Raw genomic sequence first — 17500 nt, 5'->3', positions numbered from 1 at the left:
AAAAGGAAAAACACACACACACACACACACACACACACACACACACACACAGGAGAATGAAAAGACTGTGTGTGTGTGTGTGTGTGTGTGTGTGTGTGTGTGTGTGTGTGTGTGTGTGTGAAAAGGCTGAGGCTAAGCTACTCCAGTGCCAGGGCCTAATTAGGGGGGTGTTTCCTATTGTTAGGCGCCGGGGCTAAAACCAGGGGAGGTGGAGAGTAGGGAGGGCATTAATCCTTTGGGGCTGAAGCTACGCTATTCTTCCACCACCGGTCACTCGTCTGCTCGGACACGAGAGCAGAAAAGTTCTCATTGAAGGAATTTATCAGCAAAGAAAAAAATGAGTATCGTGACCCATTTTTCCTCTATGTCGACCACACACACACACACACACACACACACACACACACACACACACAATCTGGGCGTCGAGATTCTGAAGGCGGCAGCTCACAGAGAAGTGGGAATCTCTACTTCTTCAGATTCAGAGTGTTAACAGCACGTGCGTGTTTGTATGTGTGTTTATCTGTGTGTGCAATGTGCATGAGAGTGTGCGTAAGTGTGTATGTGTGTCTCGGTGTGTGGGCATGCATGTGTGTCTATGCCTGTATGAGAGTGTATGTTTGTCTGTGCGTATATAAGTGGTGTGTGTATGCGTTTGTGTGTTTGTTTGTGTGTGTGTGTGTGTGTGTGTGTGTGTGTGTGTGTGTCTACATCCACTGCTCTGACAGTTTTGCTGGAAGGCTCCCCGGATCTCAAGGCTGACTGAATGTTAGTCAGAGCCTGGGCACACGTGAGTAGGCTTCTCCCTCCCTCTCTCCCTCCCTCCCTCCCTCTCTCTTCCTCTCTCTCTCCCTCTCCCTCCCTCCCTCTCTCTCTAACATGCAGCCTCTCCATCGCACTCCCCCACTTCCGCAGCTAGTCATACTTTTGAACTCTGCCACATTCAGGGAGACGAGAGGAGCGGCAGAGCGTGGGAGAGAAGGAGAGAAAGAGAGAAAAAGAGAGAGAAACAGACAGAGATATATTCATATTCTGCACTTTTATTTCACCCTTCCCCCCCCAAAAAAAGCAGACTGAGAGGACACACCAAGTGCACCGCTGAAGGGCGAATGCCATGACAGCCTCACCACAGTCCTCTGCAGCCGAGCATCCGTCGGAGTCGGTCGCAGCACAACAACTCCACATCATTTGTGTTGCTTAAATCCCCCCCCCCCCTCGGTACCTGTACCCAGAACACTCCGTCTCTCTGCTACTGTGCAAATGGGACGCTGCCCACCAATACTTGCCCACTCTCGCCCGTGTTACCCAGGAGAGCTCCGCCGCTTGATGTCCGTAACACTCCCGACAGCACGCCGCCACAAACATCCGACTCCATTTGCATCCTCAATATTTTATACGGATACGCTAAACACACATAGTGTATGCTCAGCCCAAACAGCACAGGCTCCATTTCAGCAGTCTCCTTTCTCATCTAGAGCCCTCCTAATACAGCGGTTCTATATCAACTGAGATCAAGCTACCCTACATAAACACACACTCTCTGTCCACACACACACACACACACACACACACACACACACACACACACACACACACACACACTCACACTCACACACACTCACACACACTCACACACACACACACTCTCACACACTCTCACACTCATTCACACACACACTCATACACTCTCACACACTCACACTCACACACACGCACACTCACGGAAAGGCTGCACGGTGGCGGTGGTGGGCTCGGGGAAGTCCTCGGTGAAGTTGACGTTGCACATGTCGCGGTTGCAGCAGCAGAAGCGGTAGCTGCCGTTCTGCATGGAGGTCGGCGCCGTGGTGACCATGCAGCGGTCCTCATCGCAGTCCTGGTGCGTCCAGCAACCTGCGGGGGGAAGGGAGAGGCGTGTGTGTGAGAGAGGGACGAGACACGAGATCAGCACTGTGAGGACTAGTCTAAACACACAATATCTAGGCATCGCCGTGTATGCCTGTGGATGCCTGTGAGTGCCTGTGTGTGTGTGTTTGTGTGTGTGTGTGTGTGTGTGTGTGTGCATCAAATTCAAAATGAACATATATTTTCCATGAAATGGTCAAAATATTCATTTTCATCATTAGATATGCTGTCAATGGCCCTATCCCAATGTCCGGACTCACGGACTCACGGACTTTGGTGCGCGTTCTCGCGAAATTCGTAAGGGCTTAGGGCTGTCCCAATGTCGAATTACAATGGGCGTGACGGTTTGAGTACACACTTACCGAGCCCTTTCCGTGAGTCTGCATCGGTGCAGACTTAACCTAAGGGAATTACCCACAGTTCAAAGTGTTGTGACCTTTACCGCGGAGATCATAGAAAAATCCGGAAATGAAGGTAAACAACAGCACGCACGACACACACGTGCATGGTGCAAATGTTAGCAACGTCTTTGTTAGTAAACATCGCCAGGGTACATGTGATCTTGTGAAGTGCTGTCCCAATCCCAAAATAACTATCTGAGCCCATGTGGCCTCACACACTCACTCACTTAGCACCTGAGATCAATTAAGTCTGTGAGTCCTTAGTCCTAGTCTTTAGGGCTGACATTGGGATTGGGCCTATGTCATTTTTGCTGCTAAACATGGGTTTGAGAGCATTTTACACAACTTTTCATATTTGGGGTTGTACTATTGTGTGTATTTGTGAGTGTCTATATTTATATAGTTTATATCCCGTATGCTTACACGTCTTTGTGTGTATGTGTGCTTGTGGACTGCTAGTTGCAACCCCATAGTCGTAATAGTAGTTAAGTGTGTGTGTTTGGGGTGGCACGGTTCATGAATGACAGTTCGTGGCATGCACAACATATCCTCAGGCCCATATTTGAACTCAGACAGTTGTTTCCCTTTCACGTGAAAGTGGAGGTGGTGTGGAGTGCTATGAGTCGCGTGTAGAAATGGCGAGTGGGAGAGATAACGATGGCAGAATTCCCAAAATTGGAGGATGATGTGCCAGCGTCACACGAGCCTGATGAGAGGGAACGTTCTGGATTTAATTTTACCCGCGATGATGACACCGGAAAGAAAACGGTAGCTAGAACGGCATCTGTGTGCAAGCATTATGCAACACGCATTCATTATGCTAGCGCAGGCCCAGAGTGGCTAATCGGGAGCTTCGGGAGGATTCCCAGCGGGCCGTTAACACTTTGGGCCGGTCTGAATATCGCGAGTTTAAATATATTGTTTCTGAGGCTCATTTGCTGGGTTCTTTGGCAGACTAGACTGAGCGGTAGCAGCCACCTTACTCGCAGTTTGACCAATATGAACAAAGTAGCACTCAAAAAACCTGTTTAGAAGTCGCAACCAAATCTATATTCGCAATAGTTAAGGGGAGTAGTCTTTATGAGTGGCCCCTCCCCCAGTGGCACGGCTCTGACAAATTGTTATGTGTACAGGGGAGACGTGTAGTATGCCAATAATAATTCATTTTACTGTAAGGTCATAACCCCTTCTTAAAAGGCCTCGAAAATAAATTGTTATTAAAATGAGTGTTGGGAGCATTGAGGAGCATTCAAATTCGGCAGAGACAGGAGAGAGATGGTTTCCTCAGAGATGGTCTCAATGATGAATCAAATCGAGGATTTTGAGAATCAAGAAATCCCTCTAGTGTGTGAGAGAGCGAGTGTGTGTCTGTCTGTCTGACTGCAGCTGCAAGTGTGTCTGAGTGTGTGTTAGTGTGCACTGTAGGTATGTGTGTGTAGTGTACGAGCACCTACCTTGCTTGAGGAGACGCACGCCATTGGGTTTGTGTCTGTCCGACTGCAGCCGCAAGTGTGTCTGAGTGTGTGTTAGTGTGCACTGTAGGTGTGTGTGTACTGTATGTGCACCTGAGTGTGTGTTAGTGTGCACTGTAGGTGTGTGTGTACTGTATGTGCACCTGAGTGTGTGTTAGTGTGCACTGTAGGTGTGTGTGTGTGTAGTGTACGAGCACCTACCTTGCTTGATGAGCCGTACGCCGTTGGGCTTCCTCTCCCACAGGCCGTAGCACTGCACGCCGGGGCTGCAGCGGACGGTGGAGTTCTCCAGGAAAATCCGGCCCTCCGCGCCCACGCCCAGGCTGCCCGCCAGCTCCTGCTGCCGGTCCGCAAACGCACACTCACGCACCTCGCTCTGAGCCGCTGCAGACCGAGAGGAGGGGGGACAGAGAAGCAGGCAAGAGAGAGAGAGAGAGAGAGAGAGAGAGAGAGAGAGAGAGAGAGAGAGAGATTTTATGAGTTTAATATTCCTTACATAGACCAGTGCCTGATATCTCCACATCACTACACCATGAGACACATAAGTAACAGTACACATCACTCTGAGCCGCTGCAGATGAGGAGGGGGACAGAGAGAAGGACGGACAGAAGCAGAGAGAGAGAGAGAGAGATAGAGAGAGAGATTTTATGAGTTTAATATTCCTTACATACAGTAGACCAGTGCCTGATATCTCCACATCACTATAGCATGAGACACATAACAGTACACATTATACATATAAGACTTAATTACATGACATTACACGTAGATCTTGTGTTTATTGTACAATATACACATGATAAGTGCACACAATTTTATCATTTACAGTCACAAGCATCACATCATCTGATTAAAATACAAACATGTGCCAGCCATCTTTGAGTTCAACTTCACAACCTCCCCTGCTCCATAGATAACCTTGTATGTATCAGCCCTGACTAATTTACCATAATGGACAGAGAGGAGGATTGGGAGGGAGGTGGGGAGGAGGGTGAAAAGGCCAAGGAGACAGAGAGCAGGAGAGAGGGAAGAGAGAATGGTGGGAACAGAGAGAAAGAGAGAAGGAAGAGAGAATGATGGGAACGGAGACGGAGGGAGAGACAATATAGACAGAAATGGTTGAGAAAAGAGAGGGGGAAGATAGAGAGAAAAATGAAAGGGGGATAGAAAGTATTGTACAGGGAAAGGAGAGAGGGAGTGAGAGAGAGAACAAATAGAAGGAGGGAGACAGCGGTTAAGAGACAGTAAAAAAGAAGTGAATAAAGAGGGAGTGGAGCGACAGATAAAAGGAAGTGATGCAGAAGAAAGTGAGAATGGAAAAAAAAGAGGAGGGGAAAAAGGAAAGAGAGAAAATTATAGGGTGCAGTGGGGGCAAGAGAGAAGACAAAGAGAAGAAAAACAAACCAAAAAAAACAAAATGATCATCCTTAGCGTCTCAAGAGATGAAAGATTCTCCCTGCTGATGTTTACACCCCAAACACTGCGGCGAGTTGAGACGCACAAAAATATTCAAACACACTTTGCTACTCGTGCACGTCCACAAAAAATCGTCGAGGGAAACAAGCCACCCGTGAACACACTAACACCCACTGGCAGCAAACAAACACAACAACACACTCGCAACAAGAGCTCAATTATGGCAATCGGGTGTGTGTGTGTGTGTGTGTGTGTGTGTGCATTCATATGTGCTTTCACATGTATTTCACGATTACTGTGGTCAATAATGAAATCACGATTATTCATCACGATTACTCAGTGACTCTGGAAATGTCCTGAATTAATGAAATTTAATTGAAATAAACGTGTCTATTAATAGCGACTTTCCAAAACATCCCAAAATGGAATGTTGCTAAAATAATCACTGCTTTCATACTGTTTTCTTTTTCATAATCACCGGCAGCCAAAAATAACAAATTTAAATCAATAACTGCACACAGCCCTGCTCTCAGCATCTGAGGGCCCTGCAGTACAAACAGGGCTTACATGTAGAAACATGAAGGACGTTTCAGAGAGTCTAGAGAGAGAGAGAGAGAGAGAGAGACTATAAAACTGAACACCAAGGCCACAGGCTCTCAGTCCAACTCCTGCATACTGTAGTCTGTGGTGTAGCAACACAACATAGCCTAGTACCGCCTTAGCGCTCGCTCTGGGAGTTTCAGGCTTGGGGCTCAGTTAAGCGCGTTGAGATAATTTCAATTGTTAACGGCACGATATAAATAACGTTGAATTGAATTGACTAGAACGGAATTGAATCTTGAGTCTGTCTCTGGCCCCAAAACAGAAAATCTGTTTACTGTGGCTAAAACATCTCCAATTTACTCATGCTCGTCTTGTGTCTATGTGTGGATTCCTTTTGGGATGGGGTGTCTTCTCCCTTCCCTGCTCATAACAACCTTCACTTCACTTCAAACTTGTATACTATCGGTCTATTATATGCCAAGAAGTGTCAAATTAGGCTACCCAAAGCGAGTGGACCGCTACAAATACAGGCACATTTTCCATGTATACACCCAAAGGAAATGCTTCCTTCTCTTTCAGTTTATCTATATTTCTCTCTATCACTCTCTTTCTCTCTCTAACACACACACACATACACACATACACACACACACACACACACACACACACACACACACACACACACACACACACACACACACACACACACACACACACACACACACACACACACACACACACACACACACACACACACACACACACACACACACACACACACACACACACACACACACACACACACACACACACACACACACACACACACACACACACACCTCAGAGGGCCACTTGGAGAGAGTTAAATAAAGATAATGAGGCACTGGTCAAGTCGGCCCAACTGCCGGCCACCCCGAGGGCATTTTAACATGCTGATGCAGTACACAGATAGGGCGATGAGGAAGACAGAGAGAGAGGCAGAGGGAGAAAGAGAGAAAGAGAGAGAGAGAGAGAGAGAGAGAGAGAGGGAGGGAGGGAGGGAGGGAGAGAGAGAGAGAGGGATGGAATGAGAAGAGGGGCGATGAGGAAGACAGAGAGAGATGCAGAGGGAGAGAGAGAGGGAGGGAGAGAGAGGGAGGGAGGGAGGGAGAGAGAGAGGGATGGAATGAGAAGAGGGGTGATGAGGAGGACAGAGAGAGAGGCAGAGGGAGAGAGAGAGAGAGAAAAAAAGAGAGAGAGAGAGAGGGAGGGAGGGAGGGAGGGAGAGAGGGATGGAATGAGAAGAGGGGGGAGAACATGAAGCCAACACTGACAAGACAGTTCAGAAGATAGTGAGCATCTAAACCTAGTCATCTGAAAGAACTTTGTTGCTCTGAAACTTCCAGTTAAACCTCCCATAACTGAACACATGCACACGCATGCGCAGACGCGCACTGCACACACGCACAGCACACACGCACTGCACACACGCACAGCACACACGCACTGCACACACGCACAGCACACACGCACTGCACACACGCACAGCACGCCCTCAAAGAATTCATATGCTTCCATAAACAAACAAGCAATGACTCTGGTCTAAGGTTTGGCAGGAGGAAACACACACACACACACACTCACACACACACACACACACACACACACACACTGTCACACAACAGATTCAGGACTGCAGAGTCCTCCATTAAATACTCAATACACACACACACACACACACACACACACACACACAAAGCTGGCTCTGCGCAGGGTGCTAATTTTTCGGCCCTGGCATGGTCTCTCTTGTTCAGGGAGGGCTTGGCTGCTCTTGTGACCAGCAGGCTTTGGGACGAGGCCGAGTGACATCACCGCCATAGATCAAAGAGCCTCCAGTGCTGCTTCCCCTCCTGAGCGCGCTCACTGGCTCCCTCGTTCAACATGGTCGCTCCCCGAGCACCGCCCCTACGCCACCGCGGCCAGATAAGACAACCACTGCGTCATCGGCACAACATCCGCATATAATTAGGGCGAAATCGCACACAATTTGCAAAACATTGCGATTTTCCCCTGCAGTACACAAACAAACAAATAAAGAAAGAAATAAACAGACAACACAGAGAACATTCTACAATCTCTTCTGACCTGAAAATAGGGATTTGCTGACAATCCGAAAATAAATTTGACACCCCCCCCCCCCCCCTTTCCGCCCCCTCTACTACCCCCTAGTAGCCAACAAAGCACTCTCTACCCCCCTAATCTGGCCATCCGACCAACCATTTGTCCATCTGTTCATGTCTTTCTGCTGAACACAATATATTGAGAGAGGACATTTACTGTTTCGTTTGAAGAGGGTGAATGGAGGGGTTCTTTTTTATAACTTCAAAAAGGTGAAAACTAAAGACATAACCTACGTAATAATAAAAGCGAAAACAACAAAATTCCTACACAGTCACAGTGCCAGTTTCGGCTTTCAGTTAAGCACAGGTTGTTAATGTTAACTGTGGCCAAACCTGGACAATCCACATAGTAGTCACACATCTGAATCAACCAAGCAGCCATGTGTGCAATTCCATCGTAAGTTGGTGTAATTGTCTCTCACTCCCAAGTGTGCGTACGCAGACACACACACACACACACACACACGCACGCACGCACGCACGCACGCGCGCACACACATGTTCAATCCCAGACAGAAATTCGCCCACATACTGTCAAGTATTCAAAGCGGTGACACACAAACGTAAACACCCACTTCTGTAATCCTGTTCTACCCAGCAGACACAAAGACGTCAATTGACATTCCTAGACACCTGGGAGAAATGTCTCCTCATTAACAATTTCTCTCACATACACACACACACACACACACACACACAAACAAACAAACAAACAAACATACAAAAACATTAGCTTGGTGTGGGAAGCTTGAAAAGGAAACCGGATATTCCTTCTATTTATTTGTTTAAATGGTCAACAGAAAGGAAAAAAACAGGAAGTAAAAACAACAAGAACAGCAACAACAAACAGTGAGATCCACAAACTCGTATATCCAGGAGTGCTGCTTGAGTGCTCCGGTGCTCATCAGTTTAGAGATCCAACCAATTTCAATCTGGTAGTGAGTCTGAGGCACTTGAAAAGGTATTTTTTAAAAAGCCTTTATTAAACTTGGCTATCCATTAAAAATGGATTTCGGCTGAAGCATGTTGGCATATTTTTAATGGATAGCCAAGTTTAATAAAGGCTTTTTTAAAAATACCTTTACGTGAGAGACAAAAAGTGAGAGTTCAGAGTAGAGTAGGAGTCTCATCGGGTTCTGGAATGAGCCATGCTCATGCTCATGCCAGGGTCTGCAGCAGATTCCAGCCAACACATAAGGAGGCGAACCACCATTCATATTACAGGGTGGAAGTGGTAAATCCAAGAAACAGATCTGACATGTTCAGAACTGATATTTATTCATTAATTCATTATGAGTGCAAACTCAACATTTTTTTCCAATCAGATCTGACATTTTCACATGCTAGACTGTCTCTGACAGTGAACATTGAAGAATAAAAAGGCCAAAGTGCTTGGCAGCTCAAGGATATGTGTCGAAGGCGCTATTTGGTGAAGAAGGTTGTTGAAGGTTGTACACGTGGATTGCTACTCAGCTTACTTCCACATGTTTTACATGTTTTTAAAAATGTGATCATAATACAGCCATTAGAGATTTTTTTTTTTTTTAAGGCTTTTTATATCTTTGCAAAAGAGTGTCTTGGATTTCGCCTTTTTCTCTTGAACTTACATGAATGTTTAAGATTCATTCAATTTGTGCAATAGCCTACTTTAAACAGGAGCCGTGGACTGTTAAGTAGGCTATGACACTTCCATTCAGGCGAAACTGAACAGCCCCTGCAGCAATGAACCAGTGCCTTCTGTCTTAATATTGCGAAAGAAATGGCTGTTCATGCAAACACGCACGTGCCATTTATGCACGTGATGTTACTTCAGCAAACGCGCGCCTGGGGTCCTGTTAGACCAGAGGTCCATTAGTTCTGGTGACAGATATGGGTCATTTGCACAGTCGAGTGCGAGCAATCAAGACTAAAAGACAAAAAATCTGGGGGAAAAAATACAATACAAGTACCACAACAATGCAAGTGAGCATTGTACGCTAATAGGCTGGCTTAAGTGGCTTAACTTCGCTAACACCGGGGTAGACCTCCTAATTTTGGAATGGCCATAATTCCGCAAGAATTCCTCACAAAACCGAAGGGGACGCACTAAGCACAGGCCATCAGGTCAAGAGGTCAGAAAAGCATCCTTAGAATAGGCACAGAAGCTCTACCTTTGTTTCCACTAGCTCTCCCCATCAGCCACAGGGTTATTACACAAAGAGCTGATTCTGAGGGAAAAAGTGACTTCGGAGGGCACGATAACAAACTAATGTTTCATCTGAGAGGTTCTGACGAAGCATAATAGCACTTCAAGAGGTGTCCCAAAAGGGGGGCTGAAAATATTTCTTATCCTCCAAAACTGTGTGCCTCTGGGTCTTTTAGTAAACAGGTTACTGTAAATAGGCCAATTCTTTCACTTTGGCCAGACGAAATTATTCATGTAACAAAAGGTTAACGGTCACAGAGGCGATTCATAAACAGACCGCACAACTTTCTAGTGTAGACGAATGGGATTTCCTTTCAGACTCTGAGATTACGAATGCAGATTCAAGCCAGTGACACAATTCAGTGCTTTTTTCCTTTCCATCAACAATAGCAACCTCAGCTGCTTCCGCAAGGCCCAAGCAATAGCCCAATAGTAAAAACTCCCATCCGGCCAGCTCTGCTGTAGATGGGCGCTCGAGACACGACAGGAGGGAGAGATTACAGGATGCTTTTTGTCAACCACGAGCCTACCGGGCATTCATCTGACGTCTGCTCATTGTTCCTTATGAGGTGTTCGCAGGGGGGGAAAAAAAAGAAAAAGAACCTTTTAAGAATGCTAATGACAGCTCTCTGAAGGCGCCACCCCACCCTCTACTCCAGTCAGACTGCAGTGTGGAACGTGGATCAGGTTCTCTCCGGGCTCTGTGTTCCTGGTAGACTCACCAAATCAGAGGGTCCGATCGACGAGTTCTCTTGACGACGACACACACACACGCACATCTTTACAAGTTAATGACTCAGATCTGGTTTTGACACAAATTGCTTCAATTCACACATCACTATACAGACACAGGCACATACATGTCTCCAGCCTTATCTGTGGTTATCACCAGTGTTCACATCGTTCACCAGGTCCATACCCCATAAAAATACAGACAAGGTGTAGGATGTCACAGGACTGAAATGACAGCAGCAGACACCACCACATCCACTCATTTGCGTGTCTGTGAGACTCAGACACGTTCTCAGATACATTTATTTGAAACAGTAATGTAGTCCTCAAACCTCAAGCAAACCTCAACATCCCTGCAGCACATAATCGTTCTGATTTCATGAGTCACTGAGCTGGTTGATGTCAGATCTTGAAACTTAAAGGTGCCCTATATTTGTGTGACTCAAAAAACATCTGTGCCCACTGCCACCACAACGTCCCTCGCTCACTTTCCTGATTTGATGAGTGCGGGGACAGTGATTTCAAAAGGCTTGAAAACTAGACACGCTCTTGTACAATCATTTGCCCCACTAGAAAATAAAAACCTTCCAGCTTACAGTCATATCTGTTCAAGCAAACCTCAAACCAGCTATGCCCTTTTAACTGGGGTTTATACCATTCCAGGGGAAGGCCTAAGTTGGCCCTGTGTGTGTGACAAACATTAATACAAAGTAAGTGATAAACCTCCTAAATGAACCACCCTGTGGCTTTGAGGATTGAGGGCTTTTCTATTACAAGGTTTAAGATTGCAGTGACTCAGGGTTACCATACACAAGCTTGCCATTAATCTGCATATTCACCAACGGATCGTTCACCAACCTGTCTGCAGCTCCTACACACACACACACAGGTGGGAGGCACGCCAACCATCAGCACTGGCAGAATCACTCATTCACCACCTCTATCCTGTCCATTAAAGCCTTTACCCGTTTTTCCATCACCAGTCAGCCCACACACTCTCTCTCTCTTCCTGTGTGTGCTTTCCTGTTCTTGCACTCTGCCGTGCCCCCGGTGTCATTCAGACGGCCTTATCTTATCTCTGTGCTGTACAGAAGCCTGGCTTTACCTCGGTGGCTGGTGCCAGAGGCTCGGCCTTCGCACAAATACACACAAACACAGACACAACCGCACACAGACATACTAGGGAGGGGGTCGGTAGTCAGCTACTGTCAAGACATATTCTCAACAAACACTGTCTCCTATAAATATATACTTTTTATTTCATTATTTTCTTTTCTACAGGAAAAAAAACACTACATGACATCTGTCACCAGTACACATTTTGACTGACACCGACAAATCAAGGCAAATGTCAAACAAAATCATATCATTGATGCCACACAAAACCATACGTTACTAAAACAGCTACTGTACTTAATTGCACGAATGGCTGCTACAGGAGATACTTAGCATCACAAAGAAATAGTATATTTTGCGCTATCTGATGGCTGATTTTGACTCACCAGCAACGGGGCTCAGGAGGACCATGGCGCAAAGTCCGGTGGCAAGAATCGATATTCGGCCCACCACAGCCATAGCACACATCATGTCTTCTCCAAGTGGTGATTTTGATTCAAAGCAGTAAAAAAATGTCCTTATCCCAACAGAACACGGTCTGCACGCCAGCCGGTGTGATCACTGAACTGTGCGTAAAACGTCGAGATAGCTCTGTAACGTTACTTGCTAGCTAGCTAGCTAATGCAGATCATTTAGCAAGATGTGTTGCTACCAGCTAGTTACTGCAATTACACAAAATGTCCCGCATAGTCTATGATCAAATATTTCCAACTTAAAGCAGAATGCACATACATGCCGAATACATGGCTAAAATAGGATATGTTATACAACGGCGTATTTTGGTCGGACTAACTTATCATTAGCCAACATCAGCTAACTAAGCAAGTCCATAGAAATTTGGATTTGACATGCGTCCAAGAGGCCTTCAAATATAAAACTCATCTTTCTCCAAAAGCTCATGGCCAAATATCCACGTCCAGCAAGAGAGGTAAGGCTACACTGAGGATGAAGATAAGTCTATTTTCCAACAGTATAAACGACAAGGAAACTTTCTTTTTCGCGTTCTCTCCAACGTTAACATTAGCCAACTATACCTAACGCTAGCTAGCTAACGTTAACGTTACTTCAAAAGTACATCTGGTTGTGCTAGCTTGTAAGTAAGTAATTCAGTTAAGTTAACCAAGTCATTTGAAAAACTGAAATCCAACGTTAAGTAAAAGCCTGTATATTATATCTCAAATTACGCTTGCGTTCGGTTTAATCCTCCAGGCGAGTTCACGCTGTTAACGTCAGGCAAAAAGCAATGTTATTCCTCTCACAACCAACACAAAATAAAAAAAAAAGTCTCAGATCTTGCTTGTCGTCATCCACTGTAGAGCTGTTAACGTTAATCCATTTTCTAGAGTCCCTTATGTGTGGAATATGGGATGGTTCCCTGCGTTGGTTTTCATCACAGGAGCATGTTTTGTCTGGGTCCCGTCTGCTGTCTCTGTACAAACAGGGGCTTTAGAAGTGACCGTGTCGTGGTCGAGACTAGACAGCTGGAAACGCCTCGTCGTCGTCCTCAGATTGTCTCCCAAGATTCGATTGTTCGACGTGGGGTCGGTGGGTGAAACGTTTCACGGACTAAAGCGCCCCCCAACGGGAGACATTGGCCATACAAGCAGGGTTTATTTAATAAAGCTGTAAACAGAAAAACAACACAAGAATATTCCAACCAATTGACCCTTCCAGAAGTCCCGCCCTCCATAGTTACTGTTGCTACGCCTGTCAAACTTTCGCACCTTGCCCGTCTATTACAATGGAGGAGACACGGGATTTTTTAAACAAATGTAATTTACAAAGACATCGCACCACACTGAAAGCTCATATTTGGTCACTATCGAGCTACATCTGTCCTCTGTCAACTACAGTTGCATTTTCAGCTCTGAACAAAACCGTTCATGAGTTATTCAAGCAAAAGTCGAAGGTACGCGTTGTTTTCAATGGTTCCTCCAGGCTTGTACGAATGAAACGGGCGGGGGACAAAACTAGCATAACGTTTTAAGCTATACTTCCATAACGTCAATATTTGACAACATAACATGATTGGTACTTCAAATAGGTATTATTTTAGACAGAATTGCTGACGGGCTATACATACGTCTCGTTGAATGTCTGTTAAGAACTTTTTGCCGCCATCGTGAAACGTATCTCGCGGTTATGGAAATATCACGCAATATGCAAAATTTAAAGTTAGAAAAATCCGTATTTCAAACTATATCATGTCTTTATAGTTCAACATGTTATTTCACCGTGATTTCACGTGTTTGGGGGCACCACACATCCAAATAAATGCCCTTAATGGCCCACAGGCTATGCAGTCTCCATAGGTTAACATGGCAAAAACTCGAAAGCTTGCCAGGCCTTGCTTGCCTAGTTACGGGTTGCTAAGCCACGATTGGCCTGTGGCGGTTTTAGGGCGTGGCTCTGGAAGGGTCAATTGTTTTCTGTATCATCAAATATTTTCAGGCGAATTAACTTTCAGAGTTAGGCCCTAGTTGTACATCGGAATACAGTCCGTTGTTTTAGAGGTTTCCTCAAAGAGTCAGCAAGAATTCTTGTGAAATATTTGATAAGAGATGTCTAATAGTTTTCATGAAAACATCATGTGTTTAAATGGGTTTTGAGAGGAAATTATTTCACTGTGTAACAGCGCCTCCATGTGAACTAACTCTTGCAGTGCGTTCCTTCGCACAAACAGATGGCACCAAGTGCCTCAGCAACAGCAGCGTCGATCCGACGGCACGCGCCGGTCCGGAACGGACCACAGGGGCTGGCTGACTGCATGTTCAACGTCATTGTGGGGAGGAGAGACGTGTCACCCCTTCCAGGGCTACCAATTTAATTTGACACATTTCAGTTTTCGCCTCACCCGGTTTATGTATTCCGCCAAACGAGGGACTGGATTATTTTTTCAAGGAGTTTTTAATCAACATATTCGCGCGCACATCTGCAGAAGAAAAAACACAGGAGAGCAAAAGGCGCAAATATCAAGACGCAGCATAGTACACCCCCACCCCTCATCACAGCAACGCCCATAGCAACCGCCGCGCATCCTCTCTTCCAGTTTCCGCTTGTTTTTGCCTTCCCTCCATCTGCCACCACGATTCATCGCCTGCACCCCCCGCCGACAGTCCGCGCATTCATTCCACTTTATTCAGCATCCATAAACCCTGGACAGACCAAAAGGGTCCACGCTTTTGGTGTGCATAATGTTCGGTTCCGCACTGGTATAGCTTCCTCCATCCGTCTCGAAAGGTAGGCTAGGCTATGTTTCAATATACACTCACTGACACACACATAGGCTACACACACGCACGCACACACAAACACATTCACGCCATTTTCGGACAACAGATGGTTAAATGGGCTTATCCTAATGTAGTAGATTACGGTTTTCGTATGCCAAAATGACTGCACTGGTGTTTTGTGTATCATATGCAGTAACGTTTTTGTGAAGAGGACTTTGCACCTTTTTTTATTTCCTTACCTGATCCTACCGTTATCTTTGCATGTGTATGGGTGCGGTATAGTGCAGGCGTTCGAAAGGAGCAGGTGCTAGAAGGCAGCAAGGCTTGTGGCACGGAGCTGTAGGCACCCAGCTGGCAAATACGGAGAGGCCATTGTTTTTCTGCATCTTTTTTTTTTTTAGTCTCGCTAATTGATGCCATGCCAAGGCAGCACAGCCTACATCTTTTGACGAAGGCCCTTTCTCGCTGACCCCGGATTAATATATGTGATGATGCAGGTGAATTATTTAGCGTAATGCATGTGCTTGATATGTGCTTGATAATCAATTCTTCCAGTCTGTGATTTTTTTTCTGCTGACCAGAATAGGGGGTAGGGGGTAACGTTATTCAGTGTTGCAGGCAAAAAAAAATGTATGTATGGCTGGTTGTCATGGTGAGCATCTGGGGTGAGCAGATAACTTGGGGTTGGGGAAGTGTGCACCAAGGGGACTCTATGATAAACAAGTGATGTGTTAAAATATGACATCTGACTGTGTCATCACATCACATAACATCATGTCTTGTCTTCCATGTGAATACAAAACAGGTTCTCCCCCCCCTGTAACACATTCTGTGTGAGACTGAATGGAAACTGGATCAGTGATCTGCTCCTCTCTCCTGAGAGTAAGTGAGTGAGAGAGAGCGAGCGAGAGAGAGATGTGTACACAGAAATATGAGCCGTGGCTTAACGGAGATAAGGCTCTAGAATGAAAGCCTTTTCATTAACAAGCGAAAGGAGAGGAAATGGCAAAGAAGAGATTGAACGAGATTGTTAGGCAAAGAGAGGGCTGTGTGAGAAGCGGGGAAGTAGAGGATGTTTGGGGAAACACAACACCGAGGTGGTCCTTAAACAGCCCACGGTTCTGAATAAAGTCTATGTGTTTGGAGTGAACCCCACTGGGCTGTAATGGACGTTTCATCTTTCAGATGGAAAGTGTAAACATGACCTCTCAAGTCAGGGCCAAAAGTGAGCTAGTTGCCCTGCTGAAGATTATGTACTAGCTACGACTACTTCTACTAGTGCTATTATTAGGCTACTACTAGACTATTACTTCTACCGCTTTTAATACTGCTACTATTGCTATTGCTATTACTAACTATTATTACTACCACTACTGCTACTACTTCTATTACTATTACTACGACTGTTGCTACTACTACTACTACTTCTACCGTACTACTTCTACTAATACTAATACCTCTGTTGTTACCGCTACTACTACTATTACTATTACTAGTGCTACTACTACAACTATTACTCCTTTACTGCTACTACTAATACTGTTACTACTACTAATATTATTATTAATATTAATAATGATAATAATGATAATAATGATAATCATTAAAACAAAAAATAATAGTAATGTGTATTGTTGATGTTTTTGCTAAAGTATGTTGTCATAATAATTGTTATAAGCATCATGATAATCCACCGTCTATTAGATTTAGATTAGTAGTTTAGACTTGGATTAGTATTAAAACATGTAAGCGGTAATCAGACGGATAGTATCTGTCTGGATGTCTGTCAGCATATTGTGTCGAGCTCCTAAGTCCTCTGGTCCTGTGTATGTGCATGCGTTTGTGTCTGCCAATATCATTGGTCTTTTTTTATCAGATTTGAGTTGTAATTGGTGAATATTGTAGGCATTTGTGAAATTTGGTCATTTTCGTTTTTCTCATTTCCCCTCCCTGTCCCTGTCCCACCACCTCATCTTAATCTCTGTTTTTATCGTTTCCTTCATTCCGTGAGCCATCTTGAACTGTAGTGATTGATGTGCACCTGTTTATTTCCTGGTTTCATCTCTTCCCCTTTGCTGGAACTCCTCCCTCAGCTGCAGCACTGTAAGATCAACCGATCCCCAGACCCCACCCACCTCACTGGCCCTGGCCTATCAGGGAACTGGCCTCCGCACAGCAACCCGTTCCACCCCGCCCCCTGCATGAGGGACAAGGCCACCCAGGTGAGTGTAGGCATGTCTCTGTGTGTGTGCTTGAGTATGTGTGTGTTTGATATGTATGCACGTGTGTGTATGTTTTGTGTGTGTGTGTGTGTGTGTGTTTGTTTGTGTCAATATGTGG

General features: G+C 45.4%; 2 protein-coding genes across 8 annotated transcripts in view; one reads left to right on the top strand and one right to left on the bottom strand.

Moving 5' to 3' along the window:
- The window catches only part of bmpr2a (bone morphogenetic protein receptor, type II a (serine/threonine kinase)), a 33622-nt gene extending 20203 nt beyond the window's left edge, over positions 1 to 13419 (bottom strand). For both annotated transcript variants that reach the window (XM_062518582.1, XM_062518583.1), the window contains exons 1-3: positions 12314 to 13419; positions 3977 to 4159; positions 1723 to 1890 (exon numbers count right to left, since the gene is read on the bottom strand). In XM_062518582.1, the coding sequence (XP_062374566.1) occupies positions 1723 to 1890; positions 3977 to 4159; positions 12314 to 12398 (436 nt within the window). In that variant the 5' untranslated portion in view covers positions 12399 to 13419. The remainder of the gene's footprint in view (positions 1 to 1722; positions 1891 to 3976; positions 4160 to 12313) is intronic.
- Positions 13420 to 14559: 1140 nt separating this feature from the next.
- The window catches only part of fam117ba (family with sequence similarity 117 member Ba), a 12669-nt gene continuing 9728 nt past the window's right edge, over positions 14560 to 17500 (top strand). Inside the window, exons 1-4 of one of the 6 annotated variants that reach the window (XM_062518589.1) lie at positions 14560 to 15167; positions 15562 to 15657; positions 15966 to 16042; positions 17254 to 17382. In XM_062518589.1, the coding sequence (XP_062374573.1) occupies positions 16004 to 16042; positions 17254 to 17382 (168 nt within the window). In that variant the 5' untranslated portion in view covers positions 14560 to 15167; positions 15562 to 15657; positions 15966 to 16003. The other 5 variants (XM_062518588.1, XM_062518590.1, XM_062518586.1 and 2 more) reach the window with 5 other exon arrangements.

The sequence above is a fragment of the Sardina pilchardus genome, chromosome 17 (assembly GCF_963854185.1).
Source record: "Sardina pilchardus chromosome 17, fSarPil1.1, whole genome shotgun sequence".
Taxonomy (NCBI): Eukaryota; Metazoa; Chordata; class Actinopteri; order Clupeiformes; family Clupeidae; genus Sardina; species Sardina pilchardus.
This window is presented reverse-complemented; position numbering and strand designations above follow the sequence as displayed.